At 41.3% G+C, this 27,028-nt stretch overlaps 2 protein-coding genes across 4 annotated transcripts in view; one reads left to right on the top strand and one right to left on the bottom strand.

Annotated features, from left to right (window-relative positions):
* Positions 1-4,015: 4,015 nt before the first annotated feature.
* Positions 4,016-5,036, bottom strand: MC3R (melanocortin 3 receptor). Its single transcript, XM_061441640.1, has one exon. The coding sequence runs from the start codon at positions 5,017-5,019 to the stop codon at positions 4,042-4,044; it is 978 nt and encodes a 325-aa protein (XP_061297624.1). The 5' UTR covers positions 5,020-5,036; the 3' UTR covers positions 4,016-4,041.
* A 13,260-nt stretch (positions 5,037-18,296) lies between these two features.
* LOC133262441 (formin-H-like) overlaps positions 18,297-27,028 on the top strand; it is a 46,429-nt gene continuing 37,697 nt past the window's right edge. The window contains exons 1-2 of one of the 3 annotated variants that reach the window (XM_061441635.1): positions 18,297-18,385; positions 22,209-22,464. In XM_061441635.1, coding sequence (XP_061297619.1) covers positions 22,405-22,464 — 60 coding nt within the window. In that variant the 5' untranslated portion in view covers positions 18,297-18,385; positions 22,209-22,404. The remainder of the gene's footprint in view (positions 18,386-22,208; positions 22,465-27,028) is intronic. The other 2 variants (XM_061441637.1, XM_061441636.1) reach the window with 2 other exon arrangements.

Raw genomic sequence — 27,028 nt, 5'->3', positions numbered from 1 at the left:
AACCTACTGAACATAGGCATTGTGATATAGTTGTGATAAAAAGCCAGGTCCATACCTGAACTCGGAGCTCTTCCGAGCAGGGAACACCACAGAGCCCTGTTGTGACTTGGTACCAACATTCCCGGTGGTATCTGCAGCTCAGCCCGCCTGTCTCTGCCCTGCACCCTGTAGCCCACTGAATGTTGTCCAGATTTCCACACCTTATTCAGAAGGGATCAAATTGTATCAGTTGGTCTGAGTGCAGCTTACCTCTGCATTTGGATGGTGGAGGCAGGAAGGAACAAGCTGTTCTGTAATTATTGCATCTGCTGTACCCATGCTGCATATCCCAGTGCCCAGGCTACCAGATTTCTATCATACTGTCTCAGAGGTGTGCAACATTGATTGGGATGGGTTGCCTAGCAAATGGGTTTCCAGTATATTTTGTGAAGCTGTATTTATTTGTGAGTGAGCTTCAAAATCACTGTAATGGTTTAGGTATAGGTACCAAACCAAGCATCTAGCCCTTGTCCTGGTCCAGGCTTCAACAAATGGAAGCATCTTATAGCTGTGAAGAGGTAATGAAGGTATTTGTACTAACTGCCCTACTGATGACCTTGGTTGACTGCAGAATTCTGTGCCTAGATTTTGCTGTTTATCCATTAGGTCAAATGTTTTCAATTATAAAATATTTAGACACTTACTGATGGGAAAATTGCATGCATAGTGCTGAATATTGTATGAAAGAAGCAAATCTGGCTGCAATTTGCAGATTTGCTGGGTTGAGTTGACTTAGCAGGATAATGCATGCTCCTGCAAATACAAATATTTGTCTGAACAGAGCAGTATTTTCTAACAAGTCTTTGAGCAAATGGTAGTCTTGCAGTGCTCATGAACTGCCTGGTTTTCTTGCAGAAATACTGAATCAATAAACCTATATAAATGACACCTTTAAATGAAAAGTGTGTTATCTCAGTCTGCCATTTCCCATGCTAAGGGAAACTGAAAATATCTTGTTCAGCCCAGCACTCTTACCTAGGAAGAAACATTTTTTTCCTAGAAACAGATTATATATTAGCTTAATAATGACAAATTGTTCACATTTCACTGCAATTATAAACAGGGCCGATTCTCAGCAGATAGAAATGTTGCTCTTGGGTGCCAGCATCTGGTAAGGACTGTAGTAGTGTATATTGCTGTGATATCTTTGCTCTGCTCTATACACATGCCTATAGAGTGTGCTGCTGGGAAATTATACTTTGGGGGGGTGGGGGAATGGATGGATGGGACACGCTTCTGCTGATTTCTCAGTCCTTCTATGTCTCTTTGAGTCTCAGCCCTGTCCCTGAGGACTGAGGATGGCTGAATGCCAGTTCCAGTACTCTCTTCCCAGTGAAGTGTTAAGATCTGTCCCACAGCAACTGACTGCAGTGGTATTTCCTTAGAGTGCACTCCTGCAGAATTAGGGGGTTTTTGCCCCCTGTTAGATGTTTAGTTTTGTGAACCAGACCACCAGGACTGTGGTTTGACACGGCATAGAGCTCTGATAGACACAAACATGATTCTCAGTGATGTCTTCAGATTGTTTTATTCAACAGATATATGTTTTTCTTAAAGGCAAAGCACAATATGAATCAGTGTAATCTAAAATTTCTTTTAAAGTGATAAATAAGTAAAACATCAGGTGCAATTAAAGCTAAATACACAATAACCTGAGGCAGAATATCATGGTAAGCCATGTTCCAGAATATAAAGGTATGGAACACTGACAACAGGTAGAGCTTTTGTACAACAAGTAGGTACAGTCTGTATGAATAATGTGGGCCTGTTGTGTGGTTTCCTATGCCGATTTGTTTCAGTTCATCTTAACACACCACATCAGGTGCTGCAGAAGTAAGACAGGCTGAGCTAACAGAACAGATCTTGGTACTGCCAAGCTGTAAATATGCAGATAAGGCTGAAAGCACTCGGGTTTGCCATTTGCTCGTGTTTTCTCCAGTCTCTACCTGAAACATGGGAGAATTTTCATGTCTGCCTGTTCTGCCACATGCTCCAGAGGGACCTTGGTGGGTTTTTTACTTTAGCCTTTCTAAAATTAAGGGTTATGAGATTAGGTAAGCGTTGGAACATTGGGAGTCTTGGGAAGGTGGAAGTCTGGGAGGAAATGAGAACTCTAGTAGGAAATTTAGGGTGTGATCAGAGGGCAAGGGAGATAGGGAGCATGAGGCAGGTTTGTGCTGATGGGCAGTATGGCTAGAGCGCAGAAAAAGGTGGCTCTTGGCTGCATGAATATTATACACCCCATTGGACTGGGAAGTTGGGTTGCTCCTTATGTAGGTTGTGGGATGCTGAGAATGAAGAAATAAAATATGGGCCAGTTATCTGCAAACTGTGGGAGATATCTTCCTTACAGACAGAACTGGGTGCCAGAGCCAGCAGCAGTGAAAAACCTTCAGCCTGGGTTGTACCAGGGCTAGTGTGTGAATGCAGAACTTGGAGGCAGAGTAATTGGGAGGATCTGGTCTGGAGTTCCTCAACTGACAGAGGGGACCCCCACAGATAACAACAAACTAGCAACTTCACTCAAATGGGAAAAAACCCAAACCAAATTTTTAGTCAAATGAGATCCTTTAGGTGTTAGAAAGCATTAAACAACCCCAAAGGCTTCAGGTTACTGCACCTCCTAAAAGTGAGACACCAGAAAGGTGCTAAGTAACTTCAGAAAGGCATAGAGTTTTCTTAGCCTGGCACCGTCTATAATACTGCATATATGTTGTATTATATACAAATCACATCAGCCTTTGCTCAGTTACAATACATTATGCTATTTGAAGGCCACTTACATGGTTTATTCCTATAAAAAGCAGAGGCAAAGACTAAATTACTGCAGCTGAAGTTGCATGCTTTACATGCTACCAACTTGCACACATGGTTTGAAAATGGTTGCAAAGAGCATGCTGCTTTCCTGTTTCCAATGCAGGACTGTCCATCTACTGAACTCAGAGTAAAGCACTTGAAGTAAAAAGAGACTGACCAGTGACATGCGTCTCTGAATGCACAGATGTATCTGCCATATACATCTTATTTCTTCCACATACCTGACTTAACCAAATGGATACCTCCCTGCAGCTTTTACACAAAGCTATATTACAACCATTTTGTTTTTAGCTGTTCCTTATGTTCAGATCTGTGTAGCCTTCAAAGTTTCCTAGGGATGGGTCTCTTTGGTGATAATTTATCAAAAGATTTGTGACTTCATTTTATTAACATGCCAAATACTACATGGATCGGTGCATCCCAGTTAAAAAAAAAATAACAAGTTGAGGATGGGATACTCCTGTGTCACAATAATGTGAATGCCCTCTTCATACGAGACACATCCATCAGGCAGCTGTTTCAGTCACACTCTCACTGATACATGAGCTGTTCCTTTTCACTTAACTGATTTCTACTGAAAACATACTTCAATACAAGAGGGATGTTCACTTTCACCTTCAAAAATTTACTCAGGTTGCTTTGTAGGAAGCAGGATTAATGTCAATCTATTCTTTTAATAAAAGGTAGAGGCATGGAAGCAAGTGTAAAGCAATGCTGTTACCTGTTGGTGTTTTGATTTGTCTTGCAAGTGAATAGCTTTCCATAGAGGCTACTTATGGAATCTTTTAGAAAACACTGACCTGTTGATAGTAGCCCAGAGATAAAGCTACAGGTACAAGGGAAGAGCAGAGAGAAAATGATTTCAATCTCTGTAAGGTACTATTCCCTTTCAGGGTTCATTTTTTCCAGCAAGTTTCTTAAGCTATTTTGTAAGCCACTCTGGATTGTTTTCTGTTAGAACTATTTAAATAGTTTCAAATACTTCAGTTGAATCTGGCTTTCATTTTGAAAAGTATGAATCAATGTATTTAGTTGTTTGTTTTTGTTTTCCTTTTTCCTATGCTTTTCCTTCAAGCAGTGCTTTTAATCTGGAGCTATCTATGTATATAGATATCTAGATACATATGTATATTCATGCCCTTATTGTGTGTATCCTTTCTCTATTCTCAACACAGAGCTGGATATTTACAGCATGCACTGTCCCACACTCATGCCATAACAGCAACACACTATTTCTTTGAAAGTCTTTCTCATCTCCAGGCTTCGGAAAGCATAAATGAGTGGATCAATTACTGAGTTGCACATTATCAAGACAAGATAGGTATTGAAATGTGAAGTGTAGCAGACACAGTATGGATTCATTGGGCAAGAAATTATGAGAATGAGGTGAAGGAAGAAAGGTGCCCAGCAAACAATGAAGACACCAAGTAATATAGTGATGGTGATGGCTCCCTTCATGCAGGTACGCTGGTAGGGCACCCCATCCACAGGGAGGGCTGCAATCCGCTTAACGTGCAGGCGTGCAAACAAGAACATGTGGACATAAAGGGAGGCCATGAGAAAGAGCATGGTAAAGAACATGGTGATGAGACAGACAATGACAGTTTTGCTTTCTGAATAGGCAATGAAAATGATGCCACAGATGATACAAGCAATCCAAATGACCACAATCAGGGTTAAAGCTTTCTTCACAGTCATGATGCTGTGGTAACGGAGAGCATAGAAAATAGTTATGTACCTGTCAATTGCTATAATCAAGAGGTTGCAAATTGAGGCTACCAAAGAAATACAAATCATTGAGTCAAAAACATTGTCCATATGCTGAATAAAGTGGTCATCAATGATCAAGTAGCCGTTGCTCAGGATTGCGATCATGATGGTCTCCAAGGCATTTGACATGCTCACTAACATATCTGCAACAGCCAAGCTACAAAGGAAGAAATACATGGGAGAATGAAGGTTTCCATTCTTCAGCACTGCAAGAATTACAAGGATGTTTTCCAGGAGGCTGATGATTCCTAAAGTCAAGAAGACCTCGGCTTTTATGAAGACCTGCTCACAAAATCCATCACTGCTTCTGTTGTTCAGTATTGAGTCATTGAAGTCTTCAGTGACATTAAGCAGCACAGGCTGAAATGAAAATGCAAAGTGTGTGGCATTCATTGTCAGCAAAGGAGTGGAATTCAGAGGTGATTGTGGACCTGACAGAGCACAGGTGGAAAAAAAAGAAGAAAAAAGAGGGGTGGGGAAGGAGAAAAAAGAAAAGAAATCCTTTCAAGTTGTTGCTGTGCACGTGGGATGGAGTCACGCAGGACTTGTCTTTAGTCACTTCTACAAGTAGAAACACAGAAATCTGCATTCAGAGTGAGTTTTGTGTCAGTCCCAGGCCGCTCTTCTCCTTTATAAGAAAGTAAGCTTCAAATCTTGCAGGCATCAAAGAGTTTTCTCTGAAGGGAAGAATCATCAGCAGCACATTGCTGGTTCTAGCTCTCCTGATGATTAAAAGCAAGGGGAGTTTTCTGATCTGGTATCGTCTGCTGGGGCCAGTGCAGGTTTCCTGTCAGTGTGCTGCAGCTCAGCAAAGTATCTCCTGCTATTTCAGTGGCAAGAAAGGGAAAGAGAACGAAGGGATTTATAGTGCATGAAAGGAAAAAACAACTCCTACTTAATCCTCCGTGCAGAGCATTGGCCATTAGAGAGCAAGCACCTTTCTGACTGACAGCTGCAAGCACCAGGTACAGCATCTCCACCGCTGGCTCTGCCAGCGGATCCGAAACTGTCTGGCGCCCCCTGCAGATACCGAATAGGATGGGGTTTGCCTTAAAATTCTCCCGAAGAACGGGATTTTCATGCAGAACTTTATGGCTGTTGTGGGCAGCTGAGGGTGCTGTGTGTCCGGGGTGCCCGCACACTGTCCTGGCCTCTATCCCATGGCTTCTCTCCTGCCCGGAGCCAGAGCTTCTCTTTGCCTGGTTCGAATGCGCTGGCAGAGCACCGAGCTGAGCCCAGAGAAGTCCTCCCTTTAAGGCTGTCCCAGGCTCACTCGGGCTTTGACCCTATGACCAAAGACAACCTGAAGGCGAGCTGTAGCACAGATTGACTGCCTATGCAATAATATGCCCAGTTGCTGTGATGCTCTGAAGGCTGTCATCAGCTAGGTAATACTGGTTTTATCAGAGATGAGCTCGCAGGGATTTCATTTCTTACCCACAAATGCTTTGGGTTTTGTTTGGTTCTTAAATTCCTTGCGCACAAGTGAAACAAAGTGCAGGTGTGTCTCTGCATCCTGTGCCAGGAGTCTCCAGCTCTGCCGAATGATGTCAGGCAGCCTAAAGCCTTAACCAGCTCTGGAAAGTTGATCCCCCTCTTCCTCCTGTTCTCCCTGTCTGCCCAGTGTGAGATGCACTGGCAGAGAAGGGTCATCCCAGGAGAGCCAGAGCCTCAGCTGGTTATTAGACCAGTTACATGGAAGTTAATTTGTAGCTGAATTCAACTTCCAAACCATCTCTGGCCGCGCTGGCCTCAGGGGCAGAGTTCTTCAAGTTCAATTGCCAGAGTTAAACTTCTTTTCTAATTTTATTATTGTTTTAAATCCTGTCACCCAGCTCATGAGAATGGACTCTTAATGTTGGTCTGGTTTCCTTGGTAGCACCTGCAACAGCCTGAAGCCTTCTGAACTAACTGCTCTTGAGCTTTGACATTACCCCTTAAAGCTCTGAAAAGTCCTTTATTTCTAAGGGTCTGTGGGACTGCTCCAATATCAGACTTGTTTTAACAAAGATCCTTCTAGTAACCTTCCTGGGCAGTTCATGTGGGCACAGAGCTGTGGGATGAGCTGGTCTGACCCACCATGTTACTGGGTTGCTGCGTCTGTCTCCAGTGAATGTAACCTTGAGCACCTGTACTAGAATTGCTGCCCAGCTGGAAATCTCTGCTGGAGAAATGAAACAAATTTCCATGTGCCCTTTCCTTTATTTATTCTTTTAAAGGTAATCCTTCTCCCTAGCAGCTGCTCTTTCTCACAGGAGCCTGCCACAACTGATCTTTACTGGAATTGCACTGATTTGAAGCCTGTGCAGAACCAGAGATGTTTTCAGTTATCATGTATCGACAGGCAAGCATAAGCTAGTTTTTTCTTGCACATTATTCACTCAGACTATGTATCTGTAGTGAATTTTCTTTGATTTTTAGTTTTGAAAGTGCTTGCTCGTTTCTGTATCCTTCATGACTCATGTTTTTGCAGAAGTACTTTAGAATCAAAGCCATAAAATCAATGTGTACTGATGTGTGGGGTTTCTATAACAGGTTTCTTAGCTCAAAAAGTCACAAATATTTTCCAGATTTATTTTGAGCACAAATTATTATCACAAATTATTGACGCACAAGTCAATATCAAGAGGCAACAAAACTCAAATGCAAACTCTGGATGGTAGCTTTGCAAGGACAACATCCAGTGCTGTAATTTTAATGAGGAAAAAAATAGCTAGGGACTTGCTCATCAAGTTGTCTGTTTAATGTTCTAAAGATCTTAGTTCATCTCTCAGTCTCTCCCGCAATTCATAGTGATGTACTTTAAAGCAGATAGCTTAAAATGACAATCTGTGTCTCTCCCGTGCAGTGAGCTGCCTCATGCCAGCTTTCTTGAGCTGACTGAGTACACTCCAGGTAGTGATTTCAAGACATAATGACTATCACTGCCTTGTAAATGTTGTCTTTCCAGCTGAGGAGGAGCCAGTGTTTGCAAAGGCTGAGCACATGTCCCTCCCTGCCAGCTCTGTCCTTTGAAGTGGTAGGTGGAGGTTGTATCCTCTCAGGGTGAGGACAGGCCCAGAGGCAGAGCTCCCATTCATGGAGGAGAGCTCACTCTGGAGGAATAGCATTCTCTGGGTTTGGCTCCGAGTTGCCTGCTGGTGGAGGGGCACTGTGTTTTAGGCACCCACATGTTTATCAGCTCATAGGAGTGCTTTGCCATTTACATTTCAGTCCCGTCTTCCCATCTGACTAGTCTCAGCCGTATACTGCATTAATCTCCTAAATAAGGGCTTCAGAATTCTCCATCCTTTGTTGCCACACAGTTTCAAAAGACTGCTACAGATCTCCCTGCCTTTCAGCTGAATCTGAGTATAAGAAGCATTAAATATGTTGCATCATGAATTTTTGAATGTATCTGGCAGCAGAAATCGAGCCACCATTTGCACTGAGATGCAATTTGAAGTGGAAATTGAACATTATATCCCAAAGTGGATTAATGGCACTGTTAGCTTTGCCATTAAGTGCTAAAAATAGTGGGCTAAAACCTCATATCTGATTGCAAGCTCAAACTGACTCTAAGGTCTTTGCAAAAATGGGAAGAAGCTGTGTTCCCACAAAAGACAGCAACATGCTAGGTGTTATTTTCAAAGGGTATGAAAGGATTTCTCTGCTCAGCATTGAAAACCTACATGACCTGAACTTCTGTAGTAGTGTAGAATAAGTTGCTGCCTCTCAGCGCCAGTTCCTGCTTCATTTCCAGGTAGGGTTACTGATAGTGCCTGTTGCAGTACAAACTAGACAGGTTGCTCTAACATCCACCGCAGTGGCGCAGTTGATTTGCATCGTGGCAATTGCTATGTTACATCTGAGGAGTGGCAACTTATTAAATGATGATAGACATTCACATCCTCAGTCTCCTGGAGAGTGAAGTCCAATTCTTTTGGATAGGGGGCAGAACGATGGCAATTGTTGTAACCAAGGGCATATAAAATGAAATAACACTTGGTTTAGGTCTTCCCTCCACCAAAACCAGGTGAAGAGAAAGTTGGAAGTTAGAGATATGAGGTGACTGTGTGTACATCCCAAATTTTGCCTTGTGCATAGCTGTTTCCATCTCTTATACCCAAGTCCTTAAGGGGAAAACAAACTGCTGCCTGGGCTGTGCTCAGGACTGTTATTCAGAGGAGGTTATCCTGGGTTTAGCAGTAGCAGTCAATTTTTCTCCTTCGTGGTAGCTGGTGCAGTGCTGTGTTTTGACTTCTAGCCTGGGAGCAGTGCTGATAATATCAATGTTTTCAGTTGTTGCTAAGTAATGTTTGGTCCATGATGGAAGTCATGCAGGTTGAGTGGGACTGGTCAAGGTTTTGGATCTTTGGGCTTTGCTGGTGAGCCAGCAAGCACACAGCACATCTGAATGCTTCATCGCCACTCCATGGATGTTCAGCAAGTGTTGTCATCTTTCTTAAGTTGGTGAGTAAAGTACCCTTCTCACCTCTTGTTTTGGGCTTTGCAGTCCCTGATTAATGTTACATTTTATAGCCTTCTCTGCAAGTGGTGTGAGAGTATGTTTATTTGACACCCAGGGAGCAGTGTCAGCTTTCTGCTGTGTTCATGTTTATTCACGGGACTTAAAAAAGAAACTTACTGCTGAAATTATTGACATTGTTTTTTAATCTTGTCGTGTGCTGAATGGTTTCTGTCCCTGTCGTTGCTATGCAACTCTCATCTATTCTCTGTTTCTGATACCATGTTCATGTCAGACAGCAGCTGGGGCCACAGGTCAGGGGAGAATAAGTACATGGGAAGGGAAAACATCTCTTGCAGCACTGTGTTCAGTCCCTTGCTGTATCAGCTGTCGTTGATGACTATATTACCTCCTCGTGTTTTATTCTTTCAGCTTCCAGCCCAAAATCCCTGAACTGTATTGTTCCTCATAGATGGAGAGGAATCTGTGTTTCACCAATTTGATGTGACTTTGGTTCCATCAGGCTATCCTATTTTGTAATGATCAAATAGGTGGTAAGAAATATTTGTGGTTTTGGCTTCCAGAATTACCCTTCTTTTTTCCTGATTTTTTTTTTTTTTGTTAATATATTTTCTTATGATGAATCTTCACACCCCCAAACCTTTATAAAGGCAAGGGTGATTTTATGCTTGTTTTAAGTTGTGTTTCACGATGAGAACTTAACCTCCTATGCTTTGATTCTGAATACAGCAGTACTCTTCAACCTCCAGTGATTTACTGGAGGTGGATTGTGGAGGTAGTCTTCAGGGTCTGGCTTACCTGAGCAATAGAACTCTTTTGAATGCACATAGAGTTCAAATCTTGTATTGGTTCTGTATACAAATACCAGCACTTGGGTAGGATGGCACAGCTAAACCCAATTATTTAAACAAGTGTGGCCTAAGACAATTTTTACTGAGGGGAAGCTTCCTTCTGTGCTTCTGTAAACAAGAATATAAACCCCCGTAAGAATTAAAAGTTTTAGAAGCATGCAGGCCAGATTGCAAAAATTAACATTGAATTTCATTATGAAATGATCTCCCTGACTGTGGAGGCATTTGAACTGAATCAGCACCAGTGTTTCCACCCTGAAGATTTCTACATACTGAAGATTTCTGCATCAGAGCCTCCACATATCTCAGGTTTGGCTGATAGAGCAATTTGTGCCTACTTGACCAGCTGGTACTACAGGTACACTCTCCTCACTACACTCTATACCTGTGACCAGATTTGACAATGTTTAGCAGTGGCTACCTCCTTTTGGAAGGGTTACAGAGGAACCCTTGTTTTGTATTCTACAGATTGGAGCTCTGGCTCAGCATGTGTAATTTTCCATTCCTTTCTTTGCCCCAAAAGATGAGACAGTTTATCTTCAGATGCATGTTTTCATGTATCACCACTTTAAGCCTTGATTTGTCAGAGATTTGTATTCAAATTCAGGGCAGCAGAAAGCTTTCTGAACTAGCAGACCATTTCCTTGACAGTATTCTCTAGTACACACTTGCCATCAGTTTTGTTTTTCTGCCAGTGGCTGTCCTTCCCTATTGGAGGCTTGCAAACTTAAATTGTTATTTAATCCATGAAGTTGTTATATTGCTCATGAGTGTTACATATATTTCACTTCAAGCAGACGTGTCCTTAGAAGGATCATAAGTAGCCCTTTCTAAAATGTGAGGGCAATCCACCCCAAACACAAAGATGAAATGGGTAAAAGGTGGGAATTAAGTATATCTAGATGTCACTTACGAAGGAGGCTTTCAGTCATGTTCTTTTTCTCATCATTTTACCCTAAAATAACTCTTTTTCTAAGAAAAAAGAACAAGCACAAAAGCACAATTAATGAATTTTGGCTGTGATGAAGTCAAAAATTTAGCTGGTTTAACTGCCAGCAGAAATGAACCATTTTCACTGGTGCAAACTTCAGCCATGTTTTACACAGCAGTTAATATTGTAAGGGTTTGTTTGTTTGTTTTAAATATTATTGCTCAGTTGTTTCTTTACTACTTGAACTATTTAATCTTCAGGGAAAGGTACAAAGAGAGTAACATCTACCGGTAAATGTAGATAGTAGAGTTTTCTAGAGAGAATTCCCTTGTGGTATTGTTGAATGAAAAACCTTGTTTAACACGTGCCATGATAATGGCTGATAAATGCCTATAAGTTTGCTTTATTTTCGGTCTTCTCAACAATAGTTTGTGCCAGACAAAACTGAAAATCTCTAACTGAAGTTAGAGAATAGTGAACAGTTGGTTGTGCCTGTGCAGCAGGTAATTACTACTGTCCTGTGGTTCCAAATAGCTGAAACAGTGAGTGAGATGCTCTTGGAAACCTCTCCTCAGTTTTTGAGCAGATAAATACTTTATCTTAACAATGCAAAATACACTGGTTTTGAATTCTGCACACATTTCTGGGGTACCCATTATAGGCTTTGATTTGGAAATACCTGCAAACATGCCCTTGAATTCATCATCTGGGCAATTCATGGTTGATTGATTCAGATGATTAAGCGCTGTATGCTAAAATGCTGTGTTTTTCTTGAATGTCTTTCTGAGAGCACTTTTAGCACTGTCCAATTCACAGACTGCAGAATCGCTTGTGATACTAGAGATCAGATGCAATATTGGACAGAAGAGTGTTCTTTTAAGAAGCTGTAGTTCATACACGTCATTATTGTGTCCATAGCTAATCTGACATCAGCTGAGGTCAGTGGAAGGTGCATATGTCTGTTCCAGATTACTGGAAAAGAGTCTTCAAATGGAAGAGTAGGTCCTCACCTGGCACAACCACTGAATCCCTGCTGAAGGCAGGGGCATGAGCAGTTTGTACCATTTAGGATGTGACCTACTGAATATTCTTTCAACCCTGGCTGGAGCAAAAAGCCCCAGGACTGCAAATAAAGAGACAGCCTGCCAACCTTTGTGAGGAAAAGGAACATTCAATAGTAACTGTGATGAGGTGGCTTTCAGATGAGTGTTTCTATAATTTCAGCCAGTTAACAGGTTAATTTGAACAGACCTAACTTTTGCACATTATGTACAGTTTTTCTTCTCATCCAACAGTAAAAGGAGACAAAGCAGACCTGATTGCAAACCACTTACCAGCACCTGCAGGTGCTTTGTCATATTCAGAGGATTTTAAGGGCTTTAGAATAATAATGCACAGTATCAGTTTTGTCCTCTCATTTACAGAGTGAAAAGACAAGCAGACGTGATTAAGCCAGCTGCATTCTGCTATTCAGCTTCATCAGTGCCAAGAATCCCTGGAATATCTTCCTTATCTCCCTGGAAGCTCTTGTCTTCATAAATCATGCTGCCCTGCAGTGCCAGGGCAAAGCAGTGGGTGCATTTGGCCTTTTTAAAGCCTAATAACCTAATGTTGCTGCCTGAGCTCATTCCTGGCACTGTAGGTAACTGCAAGACTTTGGAGACCAGCAAGCTTTAAAGATGATTTTACTGAGTGTTAGGTGCTGTGGGTGAGTGGATACTGGCTCAGATTGTTCCGCTAATGCTCAGAGCACCTTAGCTTGTTGCTGCACTTGGAGTCTGGTGCTGCTTCCTTGCAGACAAAACACTCATACAAGAAGGACAGGAAAAAACTCCCACAACCGGAAAATTGAAGCTTTTTCCCCTTGATGCTGCCACTCCTTACATGCTAGAGATGGACTGTATGCTGTGCCTGTCACCAGCCACTCCTACACATGAAGCAGTACCATTTTCAGGCTGTTTAAAATGATGTCTACTTGTGTGTCTGCCCATCTGTGTGTGGTTCCCTTTGAAGACTGCAAAAGAAACATTCTTGGCTGGCTAAGCCAAAAGTGGGGGAAAAAAGTCCCACAGGTATTTACTTGGTTGGTGGTTCCCACTTCAGCACATGGGGTTTTCCTGAAAACAGTGGGGAAGTCCATCGGATCGGTTGTTTCCTCTTTCTAGCCATGGAAGAACATTCCAGTAAGACTGCTTCTCTCTCAAAGGCAGTGATAAGAACATCAGAACCTATCCTTTAATGTTAATTATGAGTTAGGTCTACCTTTTGCCTTGTTAATTTGATCCAAAATTTTTCTGTTGTATTCTTTTTGTGTTTGAAAGGTACTGTCCTGTGGTTGCAAAAAAAAGTCAGCTGTAGTGCTTTATTTCCATTGCTTTTGTAACTAATTTCTAGAGCAGAGTGAGGCAAACACCTCTTATAGTTTAGGGGTAACTAGAAACAACAGAAAAGGCCCTTGTCAATCAACTGCATGTTGCTGTGCTTGGAGATTTTGCCCTAGTAAAATAGGACTTAAATGCTTATCAGGGTTAGAGAGATTCCTTTTCTAGATTCTGGAATTTGCCATATGAGCCAGTTTCTTTTCAAGCAATGTTAAACTGCAGTGTGAATATGGAATATTTTCTGTTAGAAACAAAATCTCCTTGATTTTTTTTTTAAAGCAAAATAAATTTGGAAAGAAAATATGGGTCGTGAAATTTTCTACTTATTATAGAAAACAGAAGTGACAAGTAGTCAGTCTCATAGCATTTATTGTTCCTTTTCTTCTTCAGTTCAAGTTCACCAGGTTATCTACACTTCTTTCTTCATATTTAATAATAACGCATGGTTAGGTGTTTCTGAATAGCCCATTTTGCCATCCGACATGGGCTATTAACAATATTAACAATATATAGGCATACTATTTCTAAGGGTTTCCTTTATGTGAGCCAATGCTGCCTTTCCTCGTCCAAGCAATGCCAACTTGAAAGGCTTGTGTGGATCATCTGGGGAGACTATGTGCTAACAGGGTGCCCAGAGATCTGTCACTGCGAGAAATACACACCAGTGGGTTATTGTTCTTTCACTGGCTAATTAAATGTCAGAGCAGGAATGGGAATGAAATACTGTTTTTGCCACTTTGCAGTGGAGATATGAGATTCAATGCCACGGGTGGGTGCCTCATTCCTGTATCTTAACCACAAGACACTTTTCTTTCCAGAGGTAGTTCTCTATTCCTTCTCACTCTGTGCAAAGCAGAGAAGGAAGCTAATTCAGTCTGGGTCTCAGCTTTGTGTTTTCTGCTCCATAGTGGAGCACCTATTTTTCTTGAAATCTCTTCCTTCATTTTCTGTATTAAGTGGGCAGCAGTGACTGAATAAGGCCAAGCTCTGCAGACTCCCCCCTGCTCTTTCCACTGCCCAGCAAATGGCCTGATGATGAATAACTCAGTGACACCAAGGCTGGAATTTCAAAAGGCTTTTAGTAATAACCTGCCACTGGCAAACATTGGTGGCGAAGGTTTCTAAATAACAGCTATGGCTGAAATTGCAGAAGAGAGTGCAGCTGAGTGCTGCCTACATTGTAAAATGGAGGATAATGATGAATACTTCCTGGAGGGAAAATTGGCAGGACAGGGGCTTGATTCAGCCCATTTCAGTTCTCTGTTGCTGCTGCTGCCCAGGACTCTGCCTGCAGGCCTGTTTTCTTTCGGAGACTGTGCCAAAAGGGGCTGCCTAAAGGCAAGTTTTATGACAATGAAATTCCACATCTGAGCACCAGATTTACTGGTCATTTTTAAAGCCAGCATCTAGGAATCTGGCTTGTGCTTGCTGATTTTAGTGACTGGTAATAGCCCCCTCTCCAGAAAAGCTGGGCTTGCGAATGTGCTTGCTGAAGTTTGGGTGATTAGCTGCCTTGCTTGAGCCTGACATTATACCACTGCATGTGTAAGGCGTAGGATTTTAGTGAACACTTGGTGGTTATATTTGCAACACTCCTGTCTGAAGCCTGCAATGGCATTAACTGCGTGTTCAGCACAGATGGACAACTGCCTGCATGGCTTCAGCCAACAACAATCACTTACCAGAGACATAGTGGTTTTCTGTGGAAGCCTCTTGCTTTACTCTTTGCCTGTCGTTTGCTGACCAACAATGAAAACAGAGGAGGTGAACCTATTTGAGGTGTCCCTGTACATGGCTCAGCGGCCAGAATGAAATGGTGGGACAGGGAGGAGGCAGCTGCAGTCTCCTGTCATCATATGTTTTTAATACTGGCTTTTGTCAAAGCCAAAATACTTGTTTTGATTGATCCAAAGATTGAAGTTCTAAAGGGAGGCTGCAGGAGAAGAGGCATCCTTTTGTCATAGGGCTCCTTATAGGATAAAGAGGTTATCCTGGAGTACAGAGGACCCCGACTTCCCTACCCTTTTACACATCATTACACGGGTGGTGCAGCCGTGTTCCACAGCTTTCAGAAGTGTGATCTTGACTGTTGCCCTCAGAGGTGTTCAAGAGCCAGGATTTCTTTACTTCTCCCTTTGATTCCACAGCCAATTTCTTGTTATTTCAAACCTTCAGCATTTACTGCTTGCCGCTGCTGAGCCCCAGCCATTCCCATGAGCCGGTGCACACCCTGGACACAGTCCCTACAGAGCCCATCGTATTCTGACTTCTCATTTAAACCCGCATCTATGGCTCTTCAATTTTAAACTGTTTTGATGTAACTTTTTTGATAGCCTGAAATTCAGGAAGTGTCTGGTGCCATCTTGTGTCACAGAGGAGTAAATATATAAAGCTGTCATTTTTGAGTAATGTGGGCTTTTAACTTGTTTAGTTTTAGGGTGCGTCACTGGATGCAGTATCAGTAATAACAAGGTGAGATCACCAGTGACAGAGGACTAGAATTTTGCATTAATATGTTGTGATCAGTTGAAAAATGAGCTAAAATATGAATGGGTGTAGTATCACCAGCACCAGCAAAGCTTTCTTGACTCTAAAACAAAGGCTGTGGGGCAAGCATGTGTGAGCACTGCTGGCTAAAGGCTACTGAACTTCAGCTAAACATGAGAGGAACTGTTCACACAAGTGTTGCTTGGTTTTATGCTACTTCATGGTTTTACAAAGATGTCCTTGTCAGGGTTGGCTCAGCTGGCAAAATCAGGCAAGTCTCTTTGCCTCTGTCCCTGCCATGGGCTGCAGGAGTCAAAAGGGATGCATGCAGTGGCTGCTGCTGGGACAGGGACAGCTCTCCTCTCCCTTTTTCTCTCCTCTCTTGCAGGCTTTAGGACTGGTGTCATGGTCTCACGGAGCTGAGCATCTAGCTGGGATGTCAGACTGAGAAGAACCAAGCCACTGCCGGGATGCACTGGGAGCACTGCTCTGACATTTCGACTGTTAGTGTTTGTTGCACACAGTGGGAAGCTCAAAGGAAATTTGAGAGAGACCTGTGGGTTTTCCTTTTCCTTTCTTGATGGTGACAATGAAACACTATCAAAGGCAGAAAACTGCTGGAAACATTTTGCTATTCAAAATTCAGCAACTAAGTAGTTTGTGCATTGCCAATTCACAAAGGAAGAACTAATAGCTCTGTGACTAATTACTGATTTGCTTTATTTATATATCAAATTGTCACTATGCTTTGTACAATGTATCGTAGAAAGAATTGAACAATGAAAGAAGGACATTTGCTTTTATGAAAGAAGCCAAAGCCTGACCTCTCCATCAGTTGGGTGCTGTGCATCTCCTTCATTTTAATGGATAGATGTATTACAGAATAATAGAACCATAGAATAGTTAGGGTTGTAAAGGACCTTAAGATCATCAAGTTCCAACCCCCCTGCCATGGGCAGAGACACCTCACACTAAACCATGTCACCCAAGGCTCTGTCCAACCTGGGCTTGAACACCGCCAGGGATGGAGCATTCACAGCTTCCCTGGGCAACCCATTCCAGTGCCTCACCACCCTCACAGTAAAGAACTTCCTCCTTATATCCAATCTTCTAGTTCCTACTGAGGTTTTTTTCCCTTTTCTCAATTCTCCCACCATTCATTCAAACTGTGCACATTGAGTTAATTACAAAATTAACTCAAATTGCCTGAAAAAAAAAAATTAACATCCCCCCCTCCCCCATTCCACAGGAAAATATTTCTTTTAGGGTATTTCTGGTGAACCAGATGGAAAATGTTTAATTTTGTCATGTGTCCAGCCAGAGTGGCTGGGATGAGCTTCCGATGTCCAACTCTGATGCCTCCTTGCACATTGATGGTCCTGGGAAATTCAGGTGTCCCTCTTGGTTGGACATACTGCCATGCTGACAGTCCTGTCCAAGCCACCTCATCCCTCTCAGCTCTCCTTTCCTCCTCCCTCCCTCCCTTGGGTTCTATTTCAAAATCACAGCTCTAAAGTGAATAACAAAACCAAAATGAAATGTATACATTCCAGCTGTCTCAGATCTGGAGTGCCCTCTCCCTTGATGCCGCCAGGACAGGCTGGACCAGGTTCTGGGTATAAGAGTCTCAGTTCAACAGGAATAGTTGAGCATAAATTTTTTATGTAGAAATTTCTTATTTCTGCTTACAGGCTTAGGAATTAATTTACAGAGGTGTAACCTAAGGTGTATGAAGCTGTGTACTGTCAGAAGGATTTATGGGTGAGAACATAGCAAAACCTGGTGGTATTTGTGTGAGGGCCAGGACCGAGTACTGCGCATCACTAGATGTCACTCTCGACCTGAATTTAGTTTCACAGGCTCAATCGATTGTCCTAAATTTTAATTTTAAATTATTCATCTTTTAGTCACACCTTCCCATCCTTTTACTTTGTTTTCCCTTGCATTTAACGCACAGGTGATGTTCCACTTCATTGTAGCATCATCTGTTGTACATCAGTGTTTTTCTTGCTTAAAACCAGGATCGAAATTAGGTAAAATAAAAATAGCCAAAATTTGCAATACCATCAATTTCTGTGCTAGATATTCACTGGGGAAATAGAAAAGGCAGAACCCCCTGAAACAGGGTTTCCTTCTAACATGTTTGGTTGTTTTTCCAGTTTCATTCAGAACTTGTTGGCACAGTCACACAATCCATCATGTGAAATGGAGGGTGTCCATTTAAGCCCCAGAGATCTCCTTTGTTTTAAAATACTGGATTTTGGTTTATGTTAGAAAGCAGAGGTGATATTTAGGTGATGTATGTGATTTAATAATGTTCTCTTTTAAATTGCTAAGGGTTTCTATTTTGGTACTTCTTGGTTTCTCCATCGAGCCAAATTTCTTTAATGAATTCACGCTGAGGGGGCTCTGTTCATCCTCAAAATCTAAACAATCCCTGCAATAGAGCCCCTAATGTTCTCTGTCTCTTTAAAAATAAAGGTGCATGTAAGACAATTATCACTTTCAGGTGTGAAAAGGACCAGGCTGACTACTCCTCCTTTATGCCCTGGCTCTTCAGTGATTCCCAGCTCTGCTTATAGGCACCGCTGCCTCCAAAGAATGTCAATTTAATGGAAAGCAGAAGCACAGCATCTTCCAGGTTGGTTATTTTACTGCTGGCCTCCTCTGTACATAGGGCTGACTCTCAACATTCTGTCTCTTTTCATTTGGGCTGTGCAAAAGGTACCTGTTTTCTCTTTCAGTTTTACAGATCCAGGCGCAGTCTCTCATTTGGTCACTGAGCAAGATGTGTAAGCCCTTTTATCATACCAGCCCTTAATGTCAGAGTGTTTTTTATCCTGTATCTCAGTTACTTCCTTGATGTACCTATTAACCTATTCTAAGACATGACACAATTGCAGTGTGTTTCCTTTAGAGGAGATACTTTATCCCTTTTGGTCCTTTCAGCCTTTTCTTCCTGTTTCCATTTGAAAAATGAACTGTTCTCTCTTCAATTACTCATCTTTTTTCCCCTCAATTCCTTTTTCTTGATTTACCTTCAGCATGTCTCCCCACATCACTTTCTGCTGATTAACACCCATGGTATGCTCACTATCGCACTAGGTCAAAACCCCGCATTACACAATGGTGTCATTAGGAGCTCTGGCTTCCTCTTTTCTTCAACACTGTTGCACAGAAAAAAAAGAAAAAAAAACATTTATAAAGCAGGTTTAAGCTGTAATTTTGAGGTGAAACAAGTTTCTTTGTTTTTCACCTCTAAAATATTTGGCAAGAACATTCCAGCTCTGCTGAAAAGTTTAAACGTTTGTGCTTGAATGAGAGGAGAAAATGTTTCCATGAAGTTAATGCTTCTGTTTGTTTGTTTTAAAGAATAATTTCAGTCAAACACCCAGTTTTTAGCCTGAAATGACTTATTTCAGGAAGTCTTTTTCTTGGGTACGAAAATATTTAAGAACATTCTTTAATGAAATGAGAAGGGATACAAACATTTTTTGACTTCTGGCTATTAAAAAAGTATTTGAGGTTGATTGAAAGCACACTTGTCATAGCATTTGTTTGTTTTTAACTTTCACAAAAGGCACAAAATCATTAGTTCACACAGGATTATCCGCAATATCCTCCTGGAAAGCCCTAGGGGTTTAGCGTTTTGAAGAGCAGGTAGGGAAATCTCTGATTCCTGGCATGTGAAGTCATGCCAAGGCTGTGAGGGATCTGGTGAGCAAGAGGATGAGATAATGCAATCAGGAGGCTGAGAAGGAGGCTTACACCTTGTGGTTGCATATGGAAGTGAAGGAAGTTTGGAAAAAGCTGTTCAGAATCTCTGTTAGTATATCTGAGACACCTGACTTGTCTCCTTAGCCTAAAAAAATATAAGGGAAGTATGGCAGATGTGCACTGGTGGGTGGGAGTGGGACCAGACTTAGGGACCATGGGCAGCAGGACTTTTGGAGAGGTTGTGGCAAGGCAGAACAATGTGCGTCTTGAGGCAGAAGTCCACTCTGCTTGGCAGCAAACACCTAGTGCAAGTACTAAGGAAGAGGGAAAAGTGGTTACAAAGTCATCTGTGACACTGGCTTTTTCCACCATAGAATGGTTTGGGTTTGAAGGGACTTTAAAGCTCATTCAGTTCCAATCCCCTGCCACAGGCAGTGTCACCTTCCACCAAACCAGGTTGTTCCAAGCCCCATTCAGCCTGACCTTGAACACTTCAGGCACAGGGCAACAGTTTCCCTATTGTCAGAGTTGTTCTGAAGTGGAATATGCATTGCTAGTATGACACATTTACCTTATGCATTGGACAGCGCACAAAGTGTTCTTGTCTTCCCCATTCTTTTCATTTTCATTGGAGAGTAGTTTATTTAAGCACTGAATTTCCCATGTGTTTGCTGCACTGCATGAATCTGACGTATGTTTGAATCGATTAACTGAGAAGAAAACAAAGAAAATTACACCAGAGCCTTTATTAAGGGAAGGGGTAATTAACGACTTCAGATTAACTGAAAATGTTTGCTCTAGAAGTAGCAATTGAGCTCTGTTCTGATTAACTGCTTTCTCACAGGCTTTGTAACCTTGCAGGACATGCTGTCAGGCAGGTGGTGGAGGGGAAAAGACCATCTAATATCTCTGCAGAACCTTTATAAAAGAAACCTGTCACTTGCTTATTATAAAATGTTCTGTGGCTCATAATCACATTATTAAAAGAAATTCCTTGGGATTCTTTAATTCAAAGAGATAACCATAGTCTCTTCAGGGCTGAGGACTTACAGGGGGAATAGGCCAATACTAGAAATTTGATTCCGAATGAATTAGTTGCTATTCTATTTTAACCAAACCATTTAACATAGCTGTCAAAGAGACCTATTTCCCATGATTTCTTTTTCCAGTTGAAAAAGTTCCATCCTGTCATGCTGGACATAGTCAGAATTGAGAATTGAGAGCACTGAAAGATGGACAGTCTTCTATTAAATATTTCTTTAGAAGATCTAGGCTTAGGCCCTGTTACATTTATCTGCCTTAGTTAAGCTAACATTCTTTCAAAGAATAAGACTTACTTTTAATCAGTTCAAGTGATTTAAAACTGTTTATACTAGCATATATTGACCTTCCTTTCTATTTGTACTGTCTTAAGTAACCACAGGAGAATTCAGTCCTGATTCTTTCCTTCCCACACATTTGCTAAATATGGTCTCTTTTGGGTCCATCTACCCAAACATCTAGCAAGTGTGGGCTGAAAGGCTCTTGACTGTGTAGCTGAATGATGCTGTGTGGCTGTCAGAGCCTGCTTTCAGGCACAAGTTTCAGATCTGTTTCTGGCATTGTGGAGGACCTGCCTGCAAGGTGAAGGAATGGGCTGGCCAGCTCTGCACGGTGTCAGTCTCCACAGCTTGTCTCTGACTTCCAGCTTGAGTTGGGGCTGCCTGCATTTGCCTCTTGCTTTTGCAGCACTGTCTTTTGGCTGAGCTCCTCGGCAAAAGGTCCGTAACTGTCAGCTAAAAGAGCAGGTGGCATTTATACACGTTGATATATGGGCTGAGCCAGGGAGCCCTGCCTTTGCTCCCAGAGTGGTCTATTGGCACCACTTCATCACTGAGCTTCCCAGCTTCCTCTCTGTGTGCTCTGTTTCTAGTCAATTAATATTCTAGTCAATTAATATTCTATTCTATTAATGTTCTATTCTATTAATGTTCTATTTCTGTTAATATTTAGCAATAGTAAAAAATCGCTAAGGAACCCAGCTAGTAGAGGAAGGAGACCCCTCTTCAAAATCTTTTAACTAATGCCATGTTTAAAAATACTTACTTTGCAAGAGCTATATAGCAACTTTTGATTTTTCTCCTTTGCCTCTATTTGAAAGAAAAGAAATTTCAAGCTATGAAGAGTCCACCTTCCAGAAATGTTTATTAAGGACTTTTAATCTCCAAAACAATTTTGATATACTTTTCTGTCATAATAGAAGCCCCCATGTACAGGTGGGGAAACTGAGGCATGTTTTCTCTGTAGCTTCTGAACAGGGTTAGATTTCAGGAATGCCTTGCTGTTAATTCCCTCTTCTAATCACTAGACTCTCTCCTCCAACACAGATAGCAAAAACAGAGTTTATTGTTAGTCTTTACAGGAATCTTGTATGTGAACCTGCAGGTGCTTTTGTGCTTTCATCGAATATGCACATATTCTTGCTGGAGGTTGAGGTGTTATGTTAAAGATTGCTTCTGTGCATGAAAATATTGCTGTGAAAATTTTGCATTGTATTTGTAATTCCTCAGGCAAACTTTGTTGCATTTAGTAGGAAATTCGTGTTGGTAACTGATGTGTTGCGTGTTTGGATAGATCCAATATACAGTAATCAATCATAATCTCAGATTCATGGCTCGGTGGTTTTAGGAGGTCACTAGAACATAAATATCAGCTCTGGAAAAGCAAACAACCAACTTCTACTTTTTTTGCTTTGAGTCTTTTGGCAGAGCTGCCATAAGGAAACAAAGCATCATTATCGTTTCTTTCAGTTCTCAGCATAAAAGGAAGTAACACTTAATAAAAGCCATTGGCTGCAAGATTTCATAAGAGAGAGAGAAGCAGAGAGAAAGAACGAGAACTGTGCTGTGGAAAAGCAGGTGTGATTCATGAATTAACTGGAGTTTTGAACCCTATGGGATACTGATGAAACAAACGGTTTTCACAGACATGGATAATTCAAGAACACAAGACACTTTTTCACAGGTAAAAGCAGAAACTTGCTGCTTGTGTGGAAGTCCTATTTGTGGGTAACTAAAGAGCACATCAGAAACTGAAAATGACTGTATTTTATTGGCAGGGAATTTGCAGTAGATTGTTTAATGTAATTATGTGATATGAGCTCAGACTGGTCTAATAAATCAGAAAGTGTTAGCAGATGTGTATGAAACAATATTTTTGTGCTTTACTCTTGAGAAAGTTGCAATGTGTGAGGTTTTCCTGGTGCAAAGAAATGAACAAAGAGAGAAAATCAGTCTTTCTATTGCTAGAGAGGATTTATTAATACTACATGTTATCTGTGCTAAAAATTTCCATAAAGTAATTGGAGGGGAAAAAAAGTGGTTTATATTATAGGCAAATGTAGTCTTTTGACAATCATACTGGAATTTGAAGTGATTGATATGCCAGACATTAATATATATCAGCTTGCAGCACTATTGAGTTTGCCTGAGAGTGCCTGCCAGATATATAGCTGTTGTAGCATTCTGCTTGTTTCAATACTTGTGCGTTTGGAAGTCTGTTATCTGGAGAATTAAGCAGTGTAAAACTTGCCTGTAACTAGCACAGCCGATAGCATGTATTGGCAGAGGTGCCCTGGTGTGTGACCTGGAGTAGAGAGCAATTAGGAGAAAGAATGCTGTATTACGTGTAAGCTGAGAACAGTTGATGGAGTGGTCTGAGTTAGTCCTGGGCAGCTACCGAGAGTGACTTGGCTAGCAAAGCATGGGGATAATCCAGCCCTGTTTTCATGATCCCCCTATTTCACCAAGTACAATATGTTCACTGAAAGGATTTGCTAAGGAAGGCTCTAGATGAACCCAGAGCAATTGCATAAACCAGGGTAGAACCTTTTTACTACTCTTTGGTTTGTCATAGAGGAAAAAGGGCACAGGGCAAATTGCTGCCTTTGGTTACCTCCGTACAACATCAACCTCCTTGGCCTTTGAAGATTTTTGTGGAGGGCAACAGAACAGGTGATCAAAGAGTGAGTCATTTAGCTTGGCAGACATTAATTGCTTCACCTGAAGTAATAGAACCTGAAGTGTAATAAAATTGCATGTCCCATCTGGCCCTATTCAGTATAACAGCATGCTGAGGTTCTGGGGTCTATTTGGAGAAGCTGTTGATGACAGTGGTGTTGAAAAAGGTACAGATCCAGTCTGGAAGTATTTTTCCCTTCTCTGCTGTCTGCAGCTCGTGTTTTTATTGCTTGGCAATGACGCACAGGCCTGCAGCTTGTGAATCATTGCTCTTATTTCTTACTTCAGGTACTGCTGAGGTGGTTAGGGCAGCACAGATGTGGAAATAACCAAATGTTTGCTACCAGAAAGGGCTTACATGGATGAGAATCAGAAAACGGGAAACCAGCCAGATGGTGCCATTTTTCCCTTACTTTCACTCCCCAAGGCCTGCAATAAAGTGTATGCACAAAGCTCAGGTTATATGATCTCCAAAATACTTGCAAAGCTAAAACTGCACCTGAGAAAAATGTGTGTGTTAAACTTTCTGTGAACTCCTTTGGAAACTTGACTCTGTCTTCCTGAGGCTTTAATCTAAGTCTTCTGAGAGCTGATAAAATCATGGTGCAAGGTGGAATGATTGTCAGACCTTTTGCTTTTCCACCCTGCTTTACTTTAACCAATGACTTTAAAGTACTTTATCCCCATGGCTTTCCCCTACAATTTTCACTGGACTTTCTGTTAAAGGACACTTCTCTTAGGTGATTGATTTCCCCCTTATCCCCTCCCTTTTTTTTCCTGGTCTTTCCCAAAGTACCTTTTTCACTGTGTATTTACCAAGGGATCGATTCCATTTAAATAAGGCCAAACAGTTCCGTATCTTTTGTTATCTGTGTTCATGAACATGTGCCCAGCCTCAGAAGCAGCTCTTGTAGTCTCTGGAATGGGTTATTGTTGTTAGACTATAAATCAGAAATCTGACGTTCTGCTGCTGTCTCTGGGGCTTCTAATGGCTTGACTTTAAGCTTTGGGTGGTCAGTTCAGCACAGATGTGCATTCAGAACAATCAGCTCCTTACAGCTAACATCAAATGTCAGATAGCACAGAGGACTTGGCAGTTCCAACTTCCTTGGTCCTGCTGGTGTTTGGAACCTGGGTGATTGTGGGTTCTGCAAAACTGCTGGAGGAAATATGCTGTACCACACTGCAGAATCACTTGTAGGTAGACGAAAGCCTCGGTATGGAAACAGTTCTGTGTGGGAATCAGAGCTCACCTTTCCTTGTTCCATCTAACAGTGCCTCAAAGCCTGGGAATGTGTTTCTTGTGTAACACAAGATTGAAAGACCCAAGGAGGTTGCACTGAGTTTTCATATGTTTGTTACTTAGCAGGGAACAAAACTTAGCCCATTAAACAGAAGAAATGCCTGTGGGACAGGGATGATGTCCGCCCTGAGGTATGTCTTCCTTGCCACCCATACAAAGGGGAAATCCCTTAGTTAAATTTTCTGCTACTGGGCCATTTGGAGCTCATTCTATCTTGTTTCATTCTCAATATTGTTCAAGTTCCTGAAACTGGGAGCACAATGAATGTTTCCAAGCAGCTTTCTGAAGGGAAATTATTTCCTGAGCATAACAAAGGACTTAAACCAGCATAAACAGGTGTCCAACTAACTGGTCCTGAGGAAGTTAACCTTGTTTGGAAAATGTAGTGTACTTCTGTAGGGAAGGATTAAGAACATTTATAAAGACAAGGATCATATTCTACTGAATCTGTCAGAGCATAGGAGGCGGGTGGCAAGGAAAAAAAGCCCCTTTTTACCTACGTGTTTTGCTAGGATGATTTATTAACAAACCAGAATCCTGGGGAAAAGTTAGGTCGGAAACAATACATTAGCAGGTGAATGCTTGCTGGGGTTCTTCCTTTAACTCTCAGACTGTTTTGATTAGAAAAAATGAAGTGTTTTTTCATTAAACGTTCCAGCTAAAAGATGCAAAATTCGTGGACACCCTGGATTCTCAGTTAGATGTGCATGAAATCAGTGCTGTGTTCTCTATATTGTGCTTCATACATATTCCATAGCAGGTGTTATCTAATATGATCTAATAAACATCAAGTGTAATGAAACGAATCTTGTTCAGCAGTTAATAATTTTAGCAGCCCAATTCTTGTTTGATCTGTGTCTTTTCCAAGATGTCAGGGTGCAAAATGCGATTGTAAGCCTGTGAACAGAAAGATGCATGATTTTCTCCAAAATAATTAGATGTCACTGTTAAATAGTCTGGTAATCTTTGTTCCTTCGCAAAATTAATTGGACTATCACATTAACAAGCAAAGACGATAATCCCCAATAGTTCTTATCACTGTGAATTACTTTAATTACTGTAACTAAAGGCATAGAACACTTAGTTACAAACTGAAATACTTCTGTATGAACCCCTTCTTTATTCTATTTTAGTCCACTTTGTAGTATAGCATGTAAGTTAAATCTCAGTACACCATGAACTTACTAGGTGAGTTCACACTGAAGTATTGTTCTGAAGTGAAAAATCATGGACACATATGAAATATGTCCATGAATATGAAATGAAAAATTCAGGACACCTACTGCATATTTCTGTGGTGGCGAGGCACTGAAATCAATGGGCATTTTACTGTAGTACTCAATGTGCCTAGTGTAAAACTGTCCTTGAATGCTTTTGAAAATCATCCCATAGTAGCTACTTCAAAGGTAAACTGCCTCTATTTAGGTAATCCAGATTGCACTCGCTTAATTGATTTCAAATGGCACCAGTGTTCAGCAAGCCAGCCTCTTACCATATAAAATCTTTATTTTTTTTTTCATTAAAAAGGATTCACTTTATTCACATTTGAAAAACTTGTTTTTGTGAAGGCCAAAGTTTAGAGGAAACCAAATTTTTGTGATGGTGGGGGAGGGTGTAAAATTGATTTACTAATGGCTTAAACATGACACAGAAAAATTGAACATGTTGGTCACTCATTGCACAAATCATTAGTACAAGCTGGAAGCCAGTTCACACGGGGAACTCCTGCATTTTTATCAAGGTGCCTGCCTCCAGCTTTTGTAATACCAAGTGTAATGTAAAGCTTTCTGTAGATGTTTTCCCTTCCATTCACTGTAGCATTCTGATCAGGTGTACTTCTAGCATCAATGGGGCCGTTGACATTTCAATCATTGTAATCTATAGGAGAAATTGAAAGGTTTCACTGCTTGCTGTACGGTGAGTACACTTAGATCTGCCTCTGCACATGCCTAAGAATTCTGCATTCCTAATTTCTGTTTTGAATACTATCTGCAAATATATTTTGGTAGGTATTTGAAGGAAATCACTAGCAGGTATTTCAAATACCATGTTAAGGTTACTTAATTTAGTATTGCACCTGCTTAATATGAAGTAAACAAAGCAGTAAAATCACAGAATCCATGAATTTTAGCAATACATCAAGCTTTTAGATAGACAAAATTCTCATTTGCAAGCAACTGGACTGAGATATAAAGGAAATGTGAGTGGAAAACTCATAAAAATACTGTTCAGAGACTGCTGTGAATTTTTATTTGAAGATGTAGAA

This window comes from Pezoporus flaviventris, unplaced genomic scaffold (assembly GCF_033815535.1).
Source record: "Pezoporus flaviventris isolate CSIRO_AGI_PZ_B2104156 unplaced genomic scaffold, CSIRO_AGI_Pfla_v1 ptg000213l, whole genome shotgun sequence".
Classification (NCBI taxonomy): Eukaryota; Metazoa; Chordata; class Aves; order Psittaciformes; family Psittacidae; genus Pezoporus; species Pezoporus flaviventris.
The sequence above is the reverse complement of the archived record's forward strand: the minus strand, read 5'-3'. Positions and strand labels throughout refer to the sequence as shown.

Bases quoted from the DNA above. Each gene is read 5' to 3' on its own strand.
- MC3R (XM_061441640.1), bottom strand. From the start codon at position 5,019: ATGAATGCCACACACTTTGCATTTTCATTTCAGCCTGTGCTGCTTAAT.